This window comes from Pithys albifrons, chromosome 1 (assembly GCF_047495875.1).
Source record: "Pithys albifrons albifrons isolate INPA30051 chromosome 1, PitAlb_v1, whole genome shotgun sequence".
Taxonomy (NCBI): domain Eukaryota; kingdom Metazoa; phylum Chordata; class Aves; order Passeriformes; family Thamnophilidae; genus Pithys; species Pithys albifrons.
This window is the reverse complement of record NC_092458.1, coordinates 116,545,593-116,568,819: the sequence shown is the minus strand read 5'-3', so window position 1 is coordinate 116,568,819 and position 23,227 is coordinate 116,545,593. Positions and strand designations below refer to the sequence as shown.

The 23,227-nt window shown below is 49.9% G+C and overlaps 1 protein-coding gene across 2 annotated transcripts in view; it reads right to left on the bottom strand.

Annotated features, from left to right (window-relative positions):
- Positions 1 to 21,560, bottom strand: part of HUNK (hormonally up-regulated Neu-associated kinase) — a 45,318-nt gene extending 23,758 nt beyond the window's left edge. Inside the window, exons 1-4 of one of the 2 annotated variants that reach the window (XM_071573213.1) lie at positions 21,469 to 21,543; positions 21,170 to 21,432; positions 6,953 to 7,245; positions 427 to 482 (exon numbers count right to left, since the gene is read on the bottom strand). In XM_071573213.1, the coding sequence (XP_071429314.1) occupies positions 427 to 482; positions 6,953 to 7,245; positions 21,170 to 21,418 (598 nt within the window). In that variant the 5' untranslated portion in view covers positions 21,419 to 21,432; positions 21,469 to 21,543. Of the gene's footprint in view, positions 1 to 426; positions 483 to 6,952; positions 7,246 to 21,169 lie in introns of both variants that reach the window. The other variant, XM_071573203.1, reaches the window with a different exon arrangement.
- Positions 21,561 to 23,227: the final 1,667 nt, after the last annotated feature.

Genomic DNA, 23,227 nt, shown 5'->3' with positions numbered 1-23,227 from the left:
GCTGGAAGCAAATTTAACAAACACAAATATAGGACCGAGTTTTGCCAGCTGCTAAAAATGTGCTCAACTCCCACTGACTTCAGCAGAAACACATGGGGGCAGAGCCCAGCCCTCAGCAAGTGATCAAGATAACAAAATAAATGACTTCTGGGGTGTCAATTCTTGAATTCTTTGCAAAGTTCCCAATCTGAATAGGAAGGCTGTGGTTTAAAGATGTAAGATTATTCCCATACCCAGTTCAACTGAGTTATTTGGATCCTTTTTTGCAAGGGATGCTGGCAGGAACAGCTTGATTGCTATCTATACCCTCCCAGCTCCTCTGCAGCAACATTAGCAGTTGTCACATGGAGGATTATGAAGTCTCAAAAAACTCTCTTTATAAAACCAACACTTTTAATTACTGGAATTGCCAAAGTGATTTCATACCAATAAGCTTGATATTGTTGTCTTCATCTAGCAGCAGATTTTCAATCTTCAAGTCTCTGAAAGAAAGAAAATATTTTGAGTGAGTCTCCACAATAATGGAGCAGCTTTCCCTCGCTCTCCTCAGGGTATTTACAAGACTCATACACAAGAACTTGCATAGAGAACAGTTGCACATTCAAAGCAGAAAGCCCCATGCACCCTCTCTGAAATGAAGAGCTTTCCCACACTGCTTCCCAACTATTCTTCAGGCACAAAATGACTCCAGAAACATTTGTCAGGACATCCTGGAGTTAATCAGGCTCTTCAGATTCCTCCCAGACTTGGGGCTTTGCAGGAATCTTACAAACTAGGGACATTCCTGATGCATCTTTTTGGAATTGGAGGTGACTTTTTCACTGCTCTTCACAACCAGAGGCCACTGCTGAAGAATAAACTTTCCTCTGCAGAGATCTGAGGGGCCAAATGTCTGCTGCCCACAAGGGAGCCCAGAATCCACCTGCCCTGAGGGTGAAGCATCCCAGCTCTTTGCAGGATTGTTCAGCACTGCTGCTGCTAAAACACAGGCTGCATGTTCAGAACAACAATTTCCCTCCCTTCCAGACGTGGAATGTTTCTAACAACCAGCACACTGGGATATCCAGGGCTCAGACAGGCAGGGATGCTCTGGAAAAACCTGGATAATAAAGCCATCAGCTGTAATTATGGGAAGTCAGTGATATTCGAGGTACTTTGCCTCTGTGAGGCACAGGGTGGGATGAAGGAAGCCTCAATTACACATGAAGGTATCAGGCTGAATAAAACAAGACAAGCAAATCAACCAAACCCAGCTAAGCACTTCCACAAGGAGGGACCTGTGAAGGAAGGAAAATAGCCATGACCAGCTCCAAGTCTTTCCTGAACTTTTCCTCTCCATTTTATGCCCATGCTGTGTTGCAAGTAACACTGAGGCAGAAGGACTTGCAGGAAGGATGACACTCACTTTTTCAGTATGGACCTTCTCCAAACTTAAACTTCTTTACAAAGACCTTCTCCAAACTTAAAGGGAAACTCCTTCAAAAGGACCATCTCAAAACTTGAAGTGAAACCAAGAGAAGTACGTGGAGATTTGGGTCATACACTGCAATGTCTCAAAGCAAGGAGAGAGACCATTTGCAAGCTCTGAGTACATTAAACATTAGCCAAGAAAAGGGAGGACTTGACAGGCAAGGGAATGGAGTTGAGAAGAAAAGACAAGCAGAGAATCAGAGTAGCAGCTCTACAAGAGGACTAGCCATGAACACAAGATATTTAAAAAAGGATTCAAGGTTAAAAAAAAAACAGAACAAAAGGTAAACATTACAGGGCATTTGAAAGCAAAAATAGCAATGTAAATATCAGCCCAGTATAGAGTGCAGTCAGACCTGGTAAAGATGTTTACCCATCTGTCTCTTCTCAGCAGATCTGCCAGTGAGTGGTATCTGAGCTAATGGTCCATATGCCCCACATTGTTTGTCAATCCCAATATGAGAGCACTGGTTTTTGGAGTGACACCAGCAACCAGGACAAGAGGCTTTTACTCCCTGATCCAACCTAAAGGGAAATCTTAATTCTCCTTTACAAAGAGAGGCTTTTCTGAGTTGCCCATAAGACTTGTGCTCCAGACCCTTCACCAGCATCACTGACTGTCTGAGTTTGCTTTTATTTTTTAAAGCCTTTGTAACACAGTGCATGAAATTCAAGGCTCCACTTTTGGGACTTTGCCCCTTGCAATGAAATAATGGTAACATCCAAACAAAGCAGCAGCTCTGGACACTTTCAGTTTCCCTCTCTCAAGTACATTTGATCTTGTCTCTTACTGTCACAGCTCCTCAAAACACAGGGCCACAGGATGATTTATTTGTTTCCCCCCTTAGCAAACTTTCAGCATTCACTATTGAAAAACTTAAAAATACTCTCAGTGATTAAATATGAGAGGAACAGGACAACGTTACCTTTTGCTGAGGGGCTCGTTCCATGATGCTGAGGGGTCTGAGCTCAGAGTTAGTCAACTCTAGGAATAATGAAGGCACTCAAGGCTCCCCAGTGTGGAGCCTCAGCAGATATTTATGCCCTGTGAAGCTGCCAGCACAGAGTCAGCATTCCCTGGATCTGAACACACACCATTTTTACAGGGTAAGTTTGTTTGGGAGTCGTTGATGGGGCTGATTTGCCCCTGGCTTTGCTTTGGGAGCTTCTCAGACCCCTTTGGAAACCCAAACTCCATCCAGTGCCTGCAGGGATGAACACCAGTGCCCTCCCAAAGCCCCCATTCCATGCCATGGGAAGAAGTAGAATGGAAGTTTCACATCTCACACTTGATTTCTGCTCTGGGGGAGGAAGGATGAGACGGAAGGTTTCACCAGCAAGCAGCTGCCAAGCAGGAGTTGCTGGCTGCCATCTCCTGCATCTTCCTTTTAATCACAGCAGCACCACAAAAATATCACTCATCTCCCAACCCACGAGCCCATCATGTCACCCCGTGCAGGCGCCAGAGGGGACTTGGAAAGGCTGCAGAGATTTGGGTTCATCTCCACATTTATGTGTCAATCTACATTTCAAAGGCTTTGTTATCAAACCAGCATTTATTGAGCCCAATTCTTCAGTCAGTAATGTCACTGAATTCTATGTGTCTGCCTCTGCAAGAGAGGAATTCAGTCTATTGTCTTCACTAAAATGATGTTTAGTTTATTTACTAATTTATTTACCAGAGCACTCCGAGAATGCCCAAAGGTAATCCTGAAATCTGACACAAAATAGAAAGGCAAACCAGCTCTGCACTTCAAAAGGAGAGGGTACTCTGGAGTGCAGGGTCTGTCATGAATATTGCATCATCAGCCAGACTCCTGGCACTTCAGATTAACAGGGTGGAAGTTATCAAAGCCAACATGCCAAAGGAGCAGGAATCCTGTGCCACCCTGAGCAACTGGATTGTGTGGCATCACCTCCCTCTGCTCCAGACCTCAGGGCCTCTTTGTGCCTTTCAAACTCCTGCTCTGCTTTTCATCCCCAAATGGCAGTGGAAGGTACAAAAGTGCTGCCACAGGGGCAGAAAAGGGGGGAACACAGAAAGCTAATCTTTGCTACCAATATGTTATTAAATTCCTTCCTTTGACATCCTGACAGTAATTGCCCTGAATGGGATTGAATTTTGTACAAATGACTTTAAAAGGGCTGTGGAGAATTTCCTGTGGGATGCAGTGGCAAGCACCAAGGCTTTCACTTCATCTTCTCTGCTGCCCTTGTGCTCCCAGAGGGCTTATTGTTCCTGGTGCTTTCTGACAGCCTGAAGGTCTGTGGGAACACCCTCTGCCAGGAGAAAGCTCCACCAGGGCCTTCCATTTGGGTTTGTTTCCCTCTGTCAGAGGGGAAGATAAATATTCCTACCTGATTCACAGCTGAGATCGCTGCAAGGGTATTTTTAGCAACCAGCCAACCCCTCTTGATGGAGGGAATGAAACACAAATGATTACATGGAATTATATATGGAATAGCGGCATTTTGCTCTCAGTGAGCAGCCAAGCTCTCAGCCCTGGACACCCCTCACCAAAGGTGCAGCTTCTGTGCTCAGGGACTCCTTCACCCATCTCATCAGCTGGAATATTTACAGTTTTCAATACATCTATACAGCCAAATATGAGTTTGGAGGTATTTTTACATCTCTAAATAAAATGAGGTTTCCTGGAGCTGTTTAATTTCAGGCAGTTTCACACATCAGTGCCTCTCAACAGAAGCATTTCCATTGAATTCCGGGTCCCTGCACTTGTCCAAAGACCAGAGTGCTTATCTGCCATGCCAAGTCTGGACTGCAAGCCACAAAGCTTTCTGAGTAATATTTATCAAATAATGTAAGCAAATTTCATGCAAATTATTTCATCTGGGGTTTTTTTCCCCATGCTACGTTACAGACCAGAGTAAATCACCTGTATTATTCCCTGAATAATGCAGACAAACCCAACAAGCTCTTTGCTGTGACACAGCCAGGGAATGCTTTTCAGTGGGAAAATGTGAATGATGAAATCACTGGGAAAGACAAACACCAGCCCTGAGTTCTGGCCCCGCTTTGCTCTACACCCACAGCCCCCCACACACATGAAGTGCTGGTATTTTTACCTGCTGTAAAAATAACAACAACAACACTCCTTTTCATCCAGGCACAGAATGAATCAGACTCCTGCACTATTTTTTCCCCCCTCTTCAGCAGCCGATTGAGTGGTCTGTTTTTAGAGCTGCCTGAGATGCTGAAGGACAACTCCTGGGGGAAACTATTATTCTTTCTCCCTCTCTTGCTCACAGAGAGCCGAGAGAATAAGCCTGGATCATTCCACCAGAGCTTTTCCTGCATCTCTACACTGCTCTACACACTTGGTTTGCAGAACAGGTCAAGACATCACATGAGTTAAGCTGGAGAAAATCCTTGCAGATCCAAGTGATTCTGCCCAATGTTATCAGTGTAAGCAGGATCAGACCTGCTTGTTCCTCATGAGAAGCAGCTCTGTTGGGAGCTGAGAACCTCAGTGGATAGAGGAGGCTGCCCTGGGGCCAGGATGAATGCAGTGCCAAGGGCTGGGTGGGCAGAGCTCAGCTGGCACACAGCAGGGCATGGCAGTGCTCCCAGGGCTGTTCCCTCTTCTCCAGGATCTGGGGGCTGTGCTGGAGCTCTCAGGCAGCAGCAGGAAGGGCTGAGGGCCAAACCTGCAGCATCCCCATGGGAACTCTGGCTCCCTGGGCTCACATTCCCCCAAAGCCCTGCCTTCCTCCTCACCACAGCAGCCTGTGGGTTCCAGCCTTAGGGAACAAGCTATTTTTGTACAAAATGTGGGTTTGAATCCTCTCTGAAAGAGAAAGAATCAAAGCCAAGCCTACCAACCCCCCCGCAAAGTCCCTTGGCCTCTATGCAGAGGGCAAATCCTCCAGGGAGAGGAACTGCTGAACTCAATCCTGCTGGTAAAAGCTGAACATCTTCATCTGTTCCTGTGTTTTCCTCTGCTCCTCTCAGAAACTTCATTTCCTTCATCTCTCCCTAAATACCAGACAGCAAGAGAACTCTTAAGGCAATAAGTAACTTCTTCCTTGTCCATGCCCCAAACTGTGGGGCTCATAATTTAAAGAGATCAGCAGTTCTGTGGCTGGCAGACAACCTGCAGAATGGACCTGGTGGCTGCTCAATATTTGTATTACAGTGATGCCCAACATTTAGTTTGAGATTCCCGAGGTCACAGGTGCACAGAGCACCTTATCCCAAATGGATCACAGGGAACACACAAAGGTTCCAGACAAGCAAGGCAGGTTTCAGAGCTCGTGGGGTTCCACCAAGCCAGATGTAGCCACCCTGGGCACACAGCTGGGCACAGCTGGCTGTTGGCTGTCCTGGGGACAGCTCTCCATCTCCTACAGAGTCAGTGAAGCCAAGGGAGCCAAAACCCAGAGCCTCAAAAGCATTGAGATGTTCTGGCTCCTACAACGTGCCTACCCAACCCAAGGGGATGGGGCCCACACAACTTGCTCAGCATCATATGGGAACTATGTGGGAGTCCAGACTTGACACCAGCTGGCCCAAATTTAGAAAGCAGAACCTCCTCCTTAGCACAGTGCCCTATAAATACACCTCAGAACAGGAGAGGAGACATACTGGCTCAGAGCAAAGGTCCATCCAGCCCACCATCCTCCCATCTCCATGGCACAGAAGTGGAGAAAGGCATAGGCATCACATGTGACCCCTCCACCTGCACCCTCTCTGCCTCTTCCACTTACTGCCTGCTCAGAACTTCAGGCAGAGGCAGCTCCTGACTCATCAGCCCTCATGAGCTTGTCCTCTTTCCCCTGGAGCCCAGGTAAGCTTCCAACTCCCCACACCCTTGTGTGCCCACCAGTAAAACAGACAAAACCAGGAAACAGCAAACTTACTGATTAGCTCACATGGCACAGAGCTTTGAGGAGGCAAAACTGCCTGCAGGGAAAGGGCCCTACTTTTGGAATGCATTGAACCACAGAGTATCCTGAGCTGGAAGGGACCCACCAGATCATGGGACAAGGAGTCAGAGTGTCCCCTGTGCCCACCTGAAGCTTCTGCAGACACTTCCTAATGTCTAAAACACAACCACGCAAACATAACCATGAAGAATCACAGAATCAATTGGGTTGGAAAAGACCTCCGAGATCATCAAGTCCAACCCTTGGGCCAACTCCAGTCCCTTTACCAGATCATGGCACTCAGTGCCACGGCCAAGCTCAGGTTAAAAACCTCCAGGGATGGGGAATCCACCCCCTCTCTGGGCAGCCCATTCCAATGCCTGAGCACTCTCTCTGCAAAGAATTGCCTTCTGCTCTCCAACTTCAATTTCCCCTGGCAGAGCTTGAGCCCATCGTGCCCCCTTGTCCTATTGCTGAGTGCCTAAACAACCAAAAACCTCTCAGGAACATGTTTTGCCAAGGAAGTCTCCTCACAACAAAGTGCCAGGACAGCAGTTGTAGGCTGTGACCAGCTCCCCAAGGAGGGTTTGGGGGTTACCTGTGCACCACCCCTGCCCGGTGCAGGTGCTCCACCGCCAGGATCAGCTGCCGGATGTATTTCCGCGCCTCGTGCTCCTCAAGCCTCTTCTTCTCGTAGATCTTGTGCATCAGGTTGCCCCCAGGGCACAGCTCCATGACAAGGTAGTAGCTGTTTTCAGTCTCCAGGATGTCCAGCAGCTGAGCAATGTTTGGGTGGCGGATCATCTGCTGGATCTGTCCCTCCCGGCGCAGGTTCTTGGTGACATAGGTGTCCTTCTTGGCTCTTTTCTTGTCAATGACTTTCACTGCCACCTAAGGAAAAACCGGAGGAGAGGGGGGGGTCCTTAGCAGCCACCTGGATGATTTATTGCTTTATAAACAACCTCAAAATAATACAACTTAAAGCATGTCTGTCTCCACTGATGCCCCATGGTGGTTTCAAGCATAACAGGTCAGAGAAGCTTTTTCTCCAACCCCACTGACTACTCCTTTCTTTATTTCCTTGTACAATGACAGTCAGAAATTACAGCAAGGAAATAACTAACAGAGGAGAGGATACAATCCCACCATCCACAAACACTCTGCACACCTAACACTGGGCATTGATTTCAGCTGTTTTCACAGAAAGCCTCCAGGCTGGTGTTTACAAGTTTTAAGTACCATTTTTAGCCTTTTTTTTTTCCCTGGCATTGAATATGCAACTTGAGATGATTTGCTTCCATGACAATTTTCTTAAGACTGTAGTCAGGCATTAGCTTTGCATGATTAAACAGGATAAAAACATACGATGAAAAGCAAAGTGATTTTGGTACCATTCTCTTGGCGAGTCTCTTTTTCCCTCTTTTTCTCTCCCTCAAGAGCTGGAGAGGGACTTTGGATGAGTGCATGGAGTGACAGAACAAGGGGGAATGGCTTCAAACTGAGAGTGTAAATTTAAATTAGGGATTAGGAAGAAACTCTTTCGTCCTGGAATGGATTTCCCGGAGCAGCTGTGGCTGCCCCATCCCCGGGGGTGTCCAAGGCCAGGTTGGAGCAACCTGGGACAGTGGAAGGTGTTTAAAGGTATTTATTGATTTTCTTATTTCAGTTGGGTGCTGCAGGTCATCTCCCAGGTCATTTGCCCCAGGAAAAAACCTGAACAGCTTGTGCCAGGCTCAGCAACAAAAGGCACCCCAAAATCCTCCCCCTGGGCTCCTCATTTCCTGGGAGGTCTGCCCATTGTCACCCAAGTGACTTGTTCCTCAGGATGAGAGGGGGGAACCAGTGCCTGGTATCCCTGTGTGACACTGTCACATGATGGGCAGGAGTCCTGTCTGTTATACAGGACCAACAAAACACACAGAAAGTGCCACATGTGCCCCTCAGGGGGAGGCACAAAGAGGCTGCACCCAGATCTTTGCTGTCTGCCTCGATTTGGCCTTGGAGGGTTTCCTGCATTACCCTCCTCCTACAACAAGCAAGAACAGCAACTACGGGGAAAACTTCAGTTTTATTTCCCCTTCAAGGCCCAGGGGCTTTGCTCCATCCCCAGCTTACACAACATCCCTCCTCTCAGCCCAAAACCCAACTACTACTCCCAGCAAAGTCTCTCTCTCCCTGGCCAACTCCATCCCAACAACCCAACAAGCCTGGTGGGCTTCACCACAGGGAGATGAACTTACTCCAGACCCATCTGGCCTCCTTCCCAGGCTGAGAAGGTGCCAAGCACACACCAAGGACACAACAGCTCTCTCTCTCCCCCTCTCTGACTGGCCTTACCTCTAATTTTTCTGCAAGCAAAGCAAAGGTTAAATTAGAGAACATTTTGGTTTTCCTGTAGAGAACAAAAGCCACGAAAAACACGGTCTGGAAACGTGACAACAAAAATAGACCCCAACCCTTTGACATGAATGCCTTGAATTGAAGTCAAGTTTTATTAGCAGAGGAATTGAAGAGCAAAACTACAGGAATTGGGGCTTCACAGTCTCTCCTAAGAGCCACAAGCCAATACTGCTGAGTGTGTAATTAGCTGGGTGCATTTCTACCAAGGAAATCTCACTCTGATGCCATATCCCTGATAAAGAGATAAGGCTGAGCACCACACACAGACTGGGGGAAGGCTGGAGCAGCATCAGGACCAAGAACACCTGGAAGCCACATTCCTGACTAGTCACATTAAAGAAAGCTCATTTAGTCATCAGATAAAACAACAGGTAAATCAGGGCTTAACTTCACCGTTTTTCAAGCCCTCAGGTGATTCACCAAGGAAACAAGACTCAAATTAGCACATTCTTTCATCTAATGAGATAGAACTGAGCACAGAGGCTGGTGTGGCTTATTTAGACAGCAAACCACACGCAAGTTACTCTGGTGAGGACAAACAAGCTCATGGGTTACAGAAACATGAAACACCCCGTTGTACACCAGCAGAACACAACCTCTGCATAAAAAAATTAATAATAAAGATGCTATTTTCCACAGCTGCAGGGTACAAAACATGGTATGTTAACAGTGTGGAGCAGCAACCTGCTATTCATATTGGTAAGTCACCCCAAATCCACTGACCAAAAAAAAAAAAAAAAAGGCACATTATTACATGCATCCACATGTGCTGCCCAGGCTGAGCTCAGCACCCAGAAGACAGAGCCAACTATGGGACTCCTTGAGGACTTACAGAGAATGAGCTTTCTATGACATAAGGACAAATTTTCTCCTTGATTTTGACAGACACTTGGTTGGGCATCTCACCCATTCCAGCACACAAGCCAAGCTGCTTTCAGACCCACCCCTGACTCCAAGCTCTCCAGATCCCCCACATCCCCCAGCACAGCTGACAGAGGTGGAAACCACAGGTTTTTGTTCCAGCAACAGCTTGATGTAGGGATCAAACTCTGCACACAGTTTCTCCAGGGCGGCCTTAGCCAAACATCCCTGATTTCAAGTTCATCCAGAGTCAGACTAAGGTAAGTGAGGACCAAATGTGCCCTGACACATGTAACACACACAGCCCCCTGGGCAGAGTGGATGTGTGTGTGTGTGTGTGTGTGTGCGCACCTGGAAACTTCATTCATGCAGAAGGGAAAAGCATTCAGCAGAGAAAATACTGTACATGTTGGGTAATCATAAAACAAACACATTCGAGCTTTCACAGCCCACTCAAGACATGCCAGTGATTCAGCTCTGCTCTCCCAAGTTTCAAGTAGGGGCTCTTTGTTTCTGCATCATGCCTATCTCCTGACTTGAATTCTTGGCCAATATTGGCACAGAGATAAAAAAAATAAATGATAAAGCAAGTAATTACTCTGAATATGTAGCAACAGTGGCTCTTGACATTCAACACTTTGCTTTTCACTGAACCTCTGCTGTGTAAATAGATAAATGGTTGAGGTTGTTCTGTGTTATGAGATACAAAGATGAGTAATAGCCCATATTTTTGGTTCCTGAGTCCTAGAATTACACTGTTGGAATGAATTACTTTCCTGAAGTTTATGGCCTGACACATCGTTATGAGCAGCTGCTGCTCCTCCCCATCGTGGCACTGGCACAGCTCAGGTTGGGCTGGAGGGAAGGGCAGGTGAGGCAAGTGCAGGCACCAGTGCTGTGCCCAGAGCCTGCTGCAGAGCCAGCAGTTCCAGCAGCACCAGAACACGGCACGTGGCACCACCCAAACAAAGGCACGTGTGCCACGGGTGGGGGATTCTTGCCAGCAAGTGCTTCAGGAGGGCTTGTGAATCTGCAAGGGAGAGGCGGAGGAGGGTAAAGCTGACTGGCACCAAACTGCACAAAAACAGCACAGCAAGGCCTGGAGGAAAGCAAGCAGAGACAGTTTAAAGGACCAAATGCTGCCTGGAGGAATCACAGAATCAGAGTTGGAAGAGACCTCCGAGATCATCAAGTCCAACCCTTGATCCGACACCACTGTGATCACCAGATCATGGCACTGAGAGCCACATTCAGGCTCCTCTTAAAAATCCAGGAGCAAGGGCTTTGGCTGGCAGAGCACCCAGAGAAAAGCTGGTTTGCATCCCCTTTGTGAGCAGCCCTGCCCTGGCACATGGACTTGCCACACGGCAGGGAAGGTGGCTCACACACAGCCCATGCAGTGTCTGTGCAAGGCATGGCCAGGAGCTCCCCAGACCAGCCCCCTGAGCCTGTGGAGGCTCTGCTGTACCAGGCAGAAGTCCAAGTCATCTTCTCACGTTCTCCCAGCTATTTAAAACCCCACCAGTGGCACTTGGAAAAACCCAGGTCAAGCAGTTGTGCTCCTGTAAGTGAGGGAAAGACATGGACACACAGAGGTCTGTCTGTCTGTCTAGATCATGGCCTGGCTGCTCTGCTTCCCCAGGCTGCTGCTCAGCCCTACCAACACAGCTTTTTCCCTTGAGCTGACCCTCAATAAACACCCCTTTGTGCAGGAATTCTGCTTTGAAAACTCCTATTTTCCATCCTCTGTTGTGCTTCAGTAGGAGATTGAAGGCATGGTGTGCCTGCTGGGGAACCACACGCTGGGTGCCAGGATGGGGCTGGACACAACACCAGAGTAACACCAGGGCAGGAGGGGAGAGCCAAGCTCATGCAGAACCAGTTTTCAACAACATACAACACAGATGAAAAGCAAGGGGGGGCTTCCTGGTTTTTTGGTTGGTTGTTCCCTCCCTGGGATGTCAAGAGCTTTATTCAAGCCATGGTTTCACTGTAGAAACATCAATCCCTCTACACCTGACTTGCCCTCAAGCTTTGGCTTGTTCAGACACAATTCCAGCAGAATAACAACCCAGTGACAACCACATGACCAGCAGAGACTTCAGTCCTGTGGTCCAGCTGCCCTCAGAGAGCCCAGGCGTGAGTTCAGCCTCAGGTTTTTGGTTTGTCTTTGCACAGGATGTCTCTCCTGGCACAAGGATGCACCTCACTCAGCATCTGCCTTCCTGTTTGCCAGAAAATGAGGTTTCTCAAGGAGCTGTTTGAAGAGCCAAAGCCAAGAGGTCCTGAACAATGCCCACGTCAGACACCTGCAATAACAACCAGGAGAACATTTTCACAGCAGTGCCCCAGCTTGGCAAATACTGTTCTGACATGTTTAACTGCACAGAGAACGGCACGTGACCTTGCAAGATGAGGGCAGGACTTTTTGAGGACTTTTAAAGAGCTTTCTCCACTTACCCAACCACTTGGATCGTTTCCTTCTGCAAATTCTCTCCCCAGTTTAACTAAGAGGGGGGCAGTTCCTGCTGCTGCTGCCAAGGGGAGCTCTGGCTGAACAGAGAGGAAACTGGTTGGAAAAGGAATCCAGCAGGCACTGTGGGATTTGGCCAGGACACCACAGAGCACAGCGGAGGCAACTTCAACTGTCGAGAGGACTATTCAGCTGCCACAGGGACAACCATCCCTCCCTTCTGCAGTTTCTTTCCTCCATTTTTTTTCTTTTCCTGCCAGAGTCTCTTCTGGCAGAGCTGGTGCCAAGCCAGGGAGCAGCACAGACTTCCAGCACCATCCTGGGCCACAGGAGGTCCTGGTGCACCCTGCCCACCATCAGCACCAGGACTTCTGCACCTAAACCCACAAACCTTCACTGTTTAGTTGAAGCTTAGCCAGGAGAATGGGACAAAGAGCCAGAGCATGGAGATATTCAACAGCCATTAGCACTGCATGTCCACCTCCAGCTTTTTGGGGTTTTTTGTGTGCCCAAGGCAGCAATGAATCCAGTTTCTTTTTCCCCTCCTTCCCTCCCTCCCTCCCTCCCAGTGAGAGCTGTCTGGCAGCACTTGCTGCCTGCTTTATACTCACCACTGTTCTCACCACAGAAATCTGAGCTTTGCTTTCAAAACCAGCTGGTGATTTTGGGTGGCCAATTCAAATCATATTCAACAGTCCTAACTTTGAAGGCTGCACAATTGTCAGCAATCCCTTCAAGGCCATCTCAGTTTGGGCAACCAACCAGCCAGGGACATAACAAGCTGCTTTTCACAACTGAATCCAAGGACTAGAAAATGCCAACTTCACTCTCTGGGTAGCATTTATTCCTTTCTTTAACTGTTACAGCTGAGCAAATTTTACAGTGCAGTAAAGGAACTTATATAGCAGGTTCCAGTATTTTAAGAAAGAACACAAAAGAAAAGGATCATCCAAGTAAATGCACATCAAAACTCCACAAACTGTGCTCTTCAGTAAGGGACAGGACACAGAGATCACAGCTCTCCCCTCAGGACTGTCAGGCAGAGGAGACACAGGACAACACCACAAAACACAAACTTCACTGACCCCACGGGACTGAACACGCTGGAACTGTAAGAAAGGGAATGTGCTCCATGTTGGGCTGTTGCCAAATCACTTTGTGGGCTGCAGCACCCAGGTCTGAGACTTCTACCTGCCTTGTCTGCCTGCCCTGGGGCCAGATGTTGAGTTAAACATCTGGACACGGTGAAAAGGCTGCTCAGCTGCTGCACAGTCAGGGATGTGTGGAGGGTTTCTGTCAAACAAGGAGTACCATCCCTTTGCCTCACAATTGAGTGGTGAGATTTGGTCTCATAGATTTGTCTCTGCTGCTTGCAGGGCAGCTGAATACAAGTTTGATTTGAGCATTTGCTCTGGTATCAGTCAAAGCAGCAATCAGGAAAGACAGCCAGGAGTCACTGCAGCTGAGGTTTTCTCTTTTCCTCCGAGCCTCTGACAGCACAAGCAAAGAGTTTTGGGCTCAGCAATACACAGAACCAGCTGTGGAGACAAGCACAGGACAAATGTCTCAGCAGGCAGAGAGCCACTCTCTCTGCTGGCAAACCAGACAGTCAGGAAAGCCTGAAACCAGCCCCTGATGAAACCAACTCTTCCAAACCAGACAGCAGCTCTGAGTACACTTCCTTGTATCCCTCAGATCCATGGCAGCCTGAACAGGAAAAAAATCAAATTGCCAGGGGATAAAAGGAACAGCTTCCCATTCTCTCCTGCCCAAAGATGACAGGATCCAGCAGTGCAGAAAGGTATTCAGGAGGGCTTTAGATAAGCAAATGATCCTAAGCCCTCTTGATGCCACAGCCAACTTAAACATAATCCCTACAAGCACAAGCAGGATGTATTTGTTAAAGTAAGAAAGGTATTAACTACACCTGTTCAAGGCACTGGGGACTGTTAATGGATTACTGCATCCAGTTCTGGTGCCAGTAATTAAAAAGTGATGTTAAAATTTTGGAAGGAGTTTTAACAAGAGCTTCAGAACAGTCTGAGGTCCAGGGACTGTTTGTCATAGTAGCTGACTGAAGCTCCAAATAATGAATTAGGAGAATGCTAATATGAAATGTAAGGATTCATGCCAACAAGCTTTGCCTGACCTGCCAGTGTCTGTGCCACCTGGAACAGCTGGACCTTTAGAGCTCGGGGATCAGTGGGAGATGGCTTTGAGGCAAGGGGGGTGCCACAGTCCTGCCCTTACTCAGCCTCCCTGAAAAGAAACCTCCACAAACCTCATTTCTCCTTGGCCCTGCCTGTCCAAAGCAGGAAGACTTTGCTGCTGCCGTGGGTGCCACAGGGGCAGAGCACAGCCAGGGAGCCTGGGAAGCAGGAATACAGAACATGGGAAGCAACACATGGCTCGTCTCAAGTGGGTCATGGTGGGGAACTTTCACCTTCAGCAGAAAGAAATCAATTCCAGCAACCTCTCAGTGCTCTCATGGTCAACTAATTAATGGTGTAGCTGTAACTGCATGCCAGAGGGAGAGGAGCACAGTTTTACCTCCCTGGCCTACAAGGATATTACACAAGTCAAGAGAGATTCTGCAGAGACTGATGAACACAGGGGTGGCAGAAAGCCAGACACAGAGATGCATGAGGATCACTAAGAGTTCCATAAGAAATCATTATGAGCTTGTCAAAACCAGTCCCTGGGCTGGAGACATCCCCTGCAAGGGAAAAGTGTGTCTCAGAATCCCTGGGCAGATGGGTTTGCCTTGTCACTGACATGGAAAATATCCATCAAGCAGCACTTTCCAAATTCTCAGTGTTCTACAGAAAAGGCCTTTCTGACCCCCATTCATAAGGTGAGACTCACATGCCCAGCTCTGCAGAGGAAAACTCTCTGAACTCAAGGCATGATCAGGGAAGACATTCCTCAGGACCAGTCACACCAGCACACAGAGAGCAGATGGAAAACCCCTTCAGACCAGGCAGGTCTTCATTTCCATCCATGGAAACTGATGGCAACCATTCCCAGAGGCAGCCTGTGTGCCAACTGCTGGGCTGGGGAGGTCCCCCCCAGCCACAAGTGCCTCCAGCAGGCTGCCAGGACACGGGAGCTGGGCTGGGGAGGGCACAGCCCATGGCACAAGCAAACTGTGTCCTGTCCAGCTGCTTCTGATGAACCAAAACCTGCCTTCCCAACACTGCAGACATCTCCTGTCGCAGTGAGATGGATGGAGGGCTCAGGTTCCAGGTGGGGAGGCAGAAGCAGAGCACTGACCCCCAGTGACTGTCCCGCAGCACCAATCCCCACAGGACAAACCTGGCAGCTGATGGAGCTTCCCATTCTCCTGATCGTGGACTCAGGATGTGTTTCATATTAAACAGTCCCTGTTTAGTGATTTAATGCAGAACTGGACTTGTGGAAGGCGAAGTGTCCCTGATTTAATACCAACAGCAGCTTTCTGGCTTTAAGCAAGAGAAAAACCATCAACCAAACCCCCAAGAGTCACTGCCTTGAGGCCCAGGCAATACCCTCCTTTGTAGTGATTTAAAACACAGCAGATGAAACATTTACAACTGCCGAGAGCCAAGAAAAAGGTGTCTCCAATGAAGTTTTTATATATAAATAATATATCCTCTCCCTCAGCTCTGTGGACATTATTCACAGAAAATAAATTTATTCTCCGCAAAAAAAAATGTTTCCATGACAATCTTCCACAACAGACAGAGAGCAAAGGAACTTTATTTTATATAACTTTGCTTTTTTTAGTTCTCTTTGTTGCAGTAATTCTGCTCACAGTGCCTGTAGCTCTGATCCTGCACAGCAAGTGAGAAGCCACAAAGGTGTCAGAACCCAGAGCTCAGCAGGGCAAAGATAGAGATAAAAACTTGAAAATATGTAGAGAAACAGGTGAGGAGAGACCAACTAACTAAACACTTGAGAGTGACAGAACAAACCAATGTACAAGTATCACTGGAGGAAGAACATAAAATAACAGATCAAATCTCAAATTAAAAACCTGCAGCTTTACCCTCTGAGCCCCTGCAAACAATAAAAGCATTCCAGGTCTCCCAGTTTCACCTGCAACCCCACAATACCTGGGGGAGAAAACAAGGAAAAGGTCAAAGTGGAAGGCCAGCAGCCACCTTAGCAACTCAACTTTTGTTTGCAATGAAGTAACAGAAGCCCCCACTGGAGATGGTTTGCCCAATGGAAAAGGGAGGAAGGGTTCCCCAGGGCATCAGTGGGGGCACATCCCACCTGCCAACACACCCAAAGGCCTCCACTCCCTGAAGCCACAGGGAAAGTGAATTCCCCCAAGGCAAAGATAACCCTGGCACAAAGAGGCATTTCCAGCTCTCTGCAGGGAGGCTGCTCTGCCCACCCACCCACCCACCCCAGCACCTCCAGGGGGCCCAAATACACCTCCCTCTTTTCATTTTTCCTTTACCTCTTTAGTACAGAAACATTCTGAATGAGAACTCCTCTGTGAAAAGGCCACTTCTAATATTAATTGTGGTGCCTTCACAAAAGAAACTGGTAAAAACCCCTGTATTTTTAGCCATTGCTTCCCACTGTTGCAGAAAGCCACTCGATTGACTGTAGCTAAAAATGTACCTTGCTCCAGCTTAACAATGGTGCAGAACAAAGTGATAAACAAAGCTCTGGGTGGATGAGAAATCAAATGATTCAATTCACCCCGGTGACTCTTTTTTTCTAGTGCCAAAGATTACACCAAAAAGGAGTTGAATATAACCTTGGATCAGGTTTGTTTACGGGAACTTTGGCTCGATATATTGTCAATACATTGTCACTCCACGCTGCAGGGAGTCAGTGGGTCCACAGCAGGCAACACAATTATTCATTCTGCTAACAGAGCCCCCCACTTCATCACACCACAGGGATGGCAACACACTGCCAGCTGCCTAAGAGTGCAAAAAATCAGGGTGGTGTGAGCCCTGCCTGATTCCCACTGCCCAACAACTGCCCCTCCTGAGTCACCAGCAGAAGGCTTGAAACAACCCAAGGGCACATTGTGCTCAGGGTCCCAAAGCCACCCAAGCACAGCTCTCCCAGCAGGGCTCCAGAACCACAACTGGAAGCCAAACTGGCTTGTTCTTCATCACAGAGGAACTGCATTTCCTTAGGATTAGCAATAAAGACTGCCTGAGCCAAACTGACAAATCAGTACCCCAAAATGTCAGATTATAGGCTGAGATATTTTATTCAAAAGCCACAGAAGGAATAATCTGTGTGCATTTAATTGCATCAGCCCCTACCAAACATTTTCCCAGCCCAGAAAATAACAGCATGCCTGGCATGGGGCAGCACAAACCACGAGCAGCACCTTAAAGTCCATGATAAAAACCTTCCCAGGGAAGGTTTAAACATCTCACTGTGGCTCACCCTGCTGTGCCTGGAGGAACTCCCTAATCCCATCCCACACATGGTCCATCAGCTGCTCCAGCAAAGGCACCAGCCTTTGGCCCACACAATGTCCCAGCCCATGCTCTCTCCAAGACTTTTTCAGCTTCTAGTAATTTCAGGCTGAGGTAATGGCAGATTTTTGGCACCACCTTGCACTGCCTCCATTGTGCACAGTGCATTGTGCCAGTGCAGTGGATCCAAGCCTAGCTGGGGGCTCATTAATCCATGGATTTCATTCCTAAACACACCATTTTCAGGAACAACAATGTGCATTAACTCCTCCTGAGTTGCTAAAGGCTGCAGCAAATCAAAACCTGTTTGGGCCCCCTTGCTAAAGTCAGACATTTCAGTGACTGAAAGAGTCCCAGCTTTGCCAGAACAGCTACCAGACATCAGCAGGACTCTACTTTACATTCTTAGAACAATTTAATTCAAATTGAGGCAATGTCTTTGGCTCAACAGTGGCTTAACAAGACAAAAAAAAATCAGATGTCAATTGGGTTTGGGTTTTTTTTTTTTGCTTTCAAAACACAGTCAGGCACTAATCCTGGAATAACAGGCTCATAAAGCATCAGCTCAGAAAAATGCAGCGATCCCAGGGATCCAGCAAGCTGTCGGCAGGACACGGCTGTGCCTCCACACTCCGTGCTGAGCTGCACTGGGGAGAGCAGGAAGTGCACACTCCTGCAGCTCAGCTTTCCCTCGCCTGGGAGGCTGCACACAGCCAACTTCTCGCTCTGCCTGGGCAATGCGGGGCTCGGGGAGTGAGATCTTCCAGCCTGGGAGGAGCGACGAGTCGCTCTCTGGGGGTTTCTCCCTCCGGTACAACACAAGTTTAGGGATGGGGAGATGACAGAAGTGTCACCTGCAGATACTGATGCCATGTCTCAGCTGCCTTTAACTGTAGCCTGACTTCAGTCACCTGATGTCTGGAGGAGGAGGTGTCTGTGCTGAGCATCACTGTCACTTGGGCTCCGACCTGGCACTGTCATACCCATCTCCCAGCACCTGGGCTCCTTCACACTGACATTCCTCAGAAGGCACAAACACAGCCTAATAAAGGACGTGGCCCTGGATGGAAGCATTTTGCCCTGGAGATAAAACATTTTTATGTAAAATCTCCTGTTCCCACAGAACCTCTCCCATGACCTGCTGCCTCACACAGTCCTCACTCTCCCACCACCTGGCACTTTGCTCCCAATCCCATTCCCACCTTTCCATCCCCAGCCTCCTCTCTGACACAGCCTTGTGCTCGGCAAGGAAGGAGCCTGGGTGAGCAGATGTTTTCCTTCTCTCCCCCCTCTCCCAGGCAGAGCTGTGTTGCCTGTGGTGGGCTCCATGTGGGCAGAGCTGCCGGCAGCTGCCAGGCTGAGCTCCACATTCCAGCTGCCTCTGGCTGGGGCCACACAAAATCTCAGCACAGGAATATGCCCAGCACAGCAGAGTGTCCATCAGGGGTGGAATTCTGTGGGGTCAGGTGTGGGATGGAAAGCATTCCCCCCTCCACTGAGAGAGAGGAACATCACAGAGAGGACCTCACCTGAAGCAAATCATTAATAACCCTTATCTCCTCCCCACTAACTCAACCTGCTTATCCATGAACAGCTGGAGCTAAATAGGTGCAGTTTCTGGGAAGAGGGAGCTTTGATTAGTCAATTTTAAAGTATGTGACTGATCTTTCACCCACTGAGAGCAAGAGCTGCCTTTGATGCCACGGTGCAAGCTCAGGTCAGACAGAGCTCTGGGATCATCCTGCCTGTCCAGAGACGGCCAGCAGGAAGAAAGCGTGACTCCCGAGTTTCTGCTTGTCACTTTGTCACACTGTGTGTCATTCAAGAGATGGAGGGGAAAAAACTCCACCAAATCAAGCAGCAGGCAGGGGAGCTGAGACAGAGGGGCGTGTGGTGGGTCTTTTTATTTTTTGCCCTCTTACCAGACTGAGATAAATGTAGCAATCCCAAAACGTGGAGGTGGGGAGGACGTGTGTGTGCATGTGCCTTTTTATCAACTGGAGGATCATTGGATGTTTCTGTTACCAAGGAGAAGCACACGCTTGGTAACAGAGGAGAGCAATATTTTTATTTTTTTGCATTCCTGTATGATAATATTCACCAACCTTCTCATTTTTCTCATGATGGGATTCAGAGCCCTATATTAATTTTCACTCCATGACAAATTCACCGGAATGAATAAAAGAAAATACCTGAGAATATAGAAATGCATCTACCAAGATGCAATCTCAGCAACAACAGCAGACTGCCAGTGCTGCTGGAGCTGCAAGGATTGCACTGTGAACATCCCCCTGGTCCAGGGAGCTTTGGGGAACAACCCATGTCCTGCTTTGGTGAGCCTCTGAGGGGCTGATACAGCACAAGCAGAAATGCAATAGCTCACAGAATCACTGAGGTTGGAAAACATCTCCAAGGTCACCTAGCCCACTCTGTGCCCATTGCCCACCTTGTCCCCAGCCCAGAGCACTGAGTGCCACGGCCAGTCCTGCCTTGGGCACCTCCAGGGCTGGGCACTCCCTGCCAGTGCCTGACCACCCTTTCCAGGTAGAAATTCCTCCTGATGTCCAGCCTGGACCTCCCCTGGCACAGCCGGGGGTTATGTCCTCTCATCCAGCCCCTCGTTCCCTGGAGCAGAGCCTGACTCCCTCCTGACTAAAAACTCCCTCCAGGGAGTTGCAGAGAGTGAGAAGGTCTCTCCCGAGTCTCATTTTCTCCAGGCTGAGCCCCTCCAGCTCCTTCAGCCAATTCTCCAGGACTTACAAGTTGTGCTGCCAAACAAGAACCCTTTATCGGAGGGCTTGTCCTTGCTCTGTTTACAGCCCAAAGCCCTGACTACTCTTTGTAACAGTCACATGTCCTGCCTGATGGGCAAAAGCCTCCATGGAAGGGTTCTGTGTAATAAACAGAAAGCAGAGACCCTGCGCAGACTTTTCTAACCAGCACCCCGGTAAAATCCGACCCGGGGTGCATCTCATCATCAGAGATCATTGCCGTGCATCGCACCAGCAACTCGTGACGGCCGGACCGCGTCCTCTCCTGCAGGCACCGCAGCATCTCCCATCGCCCGACAAGTACCCGCGTGTGCCCACACGTGATATGTCGCGACCAGACCAGACACAGTGACGGGTCCTCAGCAACACGAGTCTCACCGCGAAAAAAACCACGCTTCTCACCGAAAAAAATAAGCAAACAAACGGGGTATTTGGGGGAAATTTAAAAAAATATTAAAAGAAGAGAACAAGGCAGGTTGAGGTAACTAAGTATTACTCCAAGAGGAAGGCGAGACTGCAGACGCGGGGGAAGAGCCCGGCGGAGCCGCGGGAAGTTGGGGGACGGTGCCGACAGGAGTCCCGGGGGGCTCCTACATCCTCCGGGGGCTGCACCCTCCCCGGGGGTCTCCTCCATCCTCCCCGGGGAGGGGCTCACCCTTCGGGGATGCTCCTCCATTCTCTGGGTGCTCACCCTCCGGGGAAGCTCCTCCAGCCTCCCCGTGGTGCTCATCCTCCCCAGGGTGCTCCTCTATCCTCCGGAGGGGTTTCTCCATCCTCCTCAAGGAGTTCCTCCATCCCCCCCCGGCCAGCAGGGACCCAACGCACCCTCCAACCCCCCCAGTATCCCCCCGGGGGGCTCCCGGCGGGCACGGTACCTTCTCTCCGGTGAGCACATGCAGCCCCTCGCGGACCTTGGCGAAGGAGCCCTCTCCCAGCTTCCTGCCGATCAGGTAGTTGCCGACCCTCTTGGTGTGCTGGAAGTCCCGGAGCCGCTCCCGGGGCGCCGCCGCGCTCAGCCAGGCGGCCAGCAGGGACCCCCCGTCCGCTGCCGCCCTCCGAGCCCCCGCGCCCGCCGCCACCGCTGCCGGCTCGCCCAGGAGCCCATCGCCCGCCGCCGCCGGCATGCCCGGCTGTGCCCCTTCCCCTGGCTGTGCCCCTTCCCCCGGCTGTGCACCTTCCCCTGGCCCGCGGGACGACCACCGGAGTTGCCCCGCGGAGAGCAGCGAAGGCTCTGCCGGAGGTACCCGGGATGGTGCCCCGGGATGCCGCCCCTCCCTCCGTCCCCCCTTCTTCGCCCTCCTGCTCCTCCTCCTCTTGCTGCTGCCCCGCTGCCCGCGCGAGGATGGAGCGGGGAGGAGCGACCGGGAAAAGGGAGGGAGGGACCGGCCTGGGGAGGGAGGGGAAACGGGCTCATTCAGTTTGAATTTGCGGTAATTTAATCCGCTCGCAGGCGGCGGGAGCAGCTGCGAGGCAGCCCGGCGGCCCCCGCCCCGTCATCCCAAACCGGCCCTGCAGAGCATCCCTCTCCCGGGAATTAAACCGCGGCTCTCCGCTCCCGGGCACGGTCGGGATTCGCTCGACATGTGGCTCTGCTGCCCGGGAACATCTTTTGTGTTGCTTTTCCCCACTTCCCCTCCCGAGCACGTCCGAGTTCTTGGGGAAAGGCGCGTTCGCGGCCGCTGCTCCGGCGGCTCCAATTCTTCCATCCTCTCCTTCCCGGCGCTTGGATCCCGTCTCCCGTCAGGGGACTCCTATTTTTCCTCCTGTTCTAAAGTCCCGGCTGAGCTCCCCCCATCCCACAGGCTGCATCCCCCAAATGCACTCCACCCCCCCCCGGGAGGGAGGAGGCGCCTTGGGCTCCCATCAGCTGCAGGATGCGGCCATGGGACTGTCATTTCCCGACCGATCTTCCCATCTCGTGGGGAGGGAGAAGGAACGAGTACATTGCCATTGTCGCCTCGCAGCCCCCTGGCACCCAGCTGGAGGCTGCACTGGCACACGGGAGCGGGGGAGAGCAAGGATGGGGCATAATCCACGGTTTCAAGATTTGCTCACGTTGTGTTAGGGAATACTTCGAAATAAAGAGGAGCCACGTACACCTTAACAGATGTGAGGTGTGTCAGCAAAACCTCCCCTTGAGATGTCGCTGGCCTGGAGCTGTGCTGCCACCCCACCCCACCCCACCCCATCCCGTCCCATCTCATCCCATCCCGTCCCATCCCACCCCATGCAAAGCTGCTGTTCCCACCAAAGGACTGGCAAACACTTCTCTCTGCTTTTTAAGCTCTTCTTTGACTCCTGAAAAATGTCAAACTGATTTTACATCGCAGTGCTGTCAATTTGACTTTGCTTTTGCCTTGACTCCCCTTCCATCCCTTGGCTATGGAGTAAACTTTATCCAGACGTCTTCTTTTCCCTTACAGAGGGAAAAGAGCATCTAGTCAGCCAGGAAGAGAAGGAGAAGGAGAAGGATGGGGTGCCAGTGCTGTGTGGAGGTGATGGCTGGTGGCTGTGTGGGATGCAGATCCTCCCTGCAAGGCAGACCATGGGGAAGCAAGGTTGTCCTACAGATTTCTGGAGGTCAGCTGGCCTCCTCCTTCCACCTCCTGACTGCGTTCCCTGAGTCTCCAAAATGTATTCCCACTGGTTAAATCCAGCGTGGTTCCAAGGCTGAGAACCCTGGAGCTGGCTCCACACCCCTATGCTCAGTGAAATACCAGTTTTCAGATGAACTTTCCAACAAAACAGAAATCCAACACTGTTCCAGTAGGCAGAAATTGGAGAAGGGGAAGCTTCAAAGCCCATAAATAATAGTTTGGGTTGAAAATTTCCATTCACTGCATACACAGGGTTCATTTACCAGCATTACAGCACACAGCCACCTAAAACAAGACCCTGCACATCCCCTGACCAAACACTGTCCCAGGAGCAGT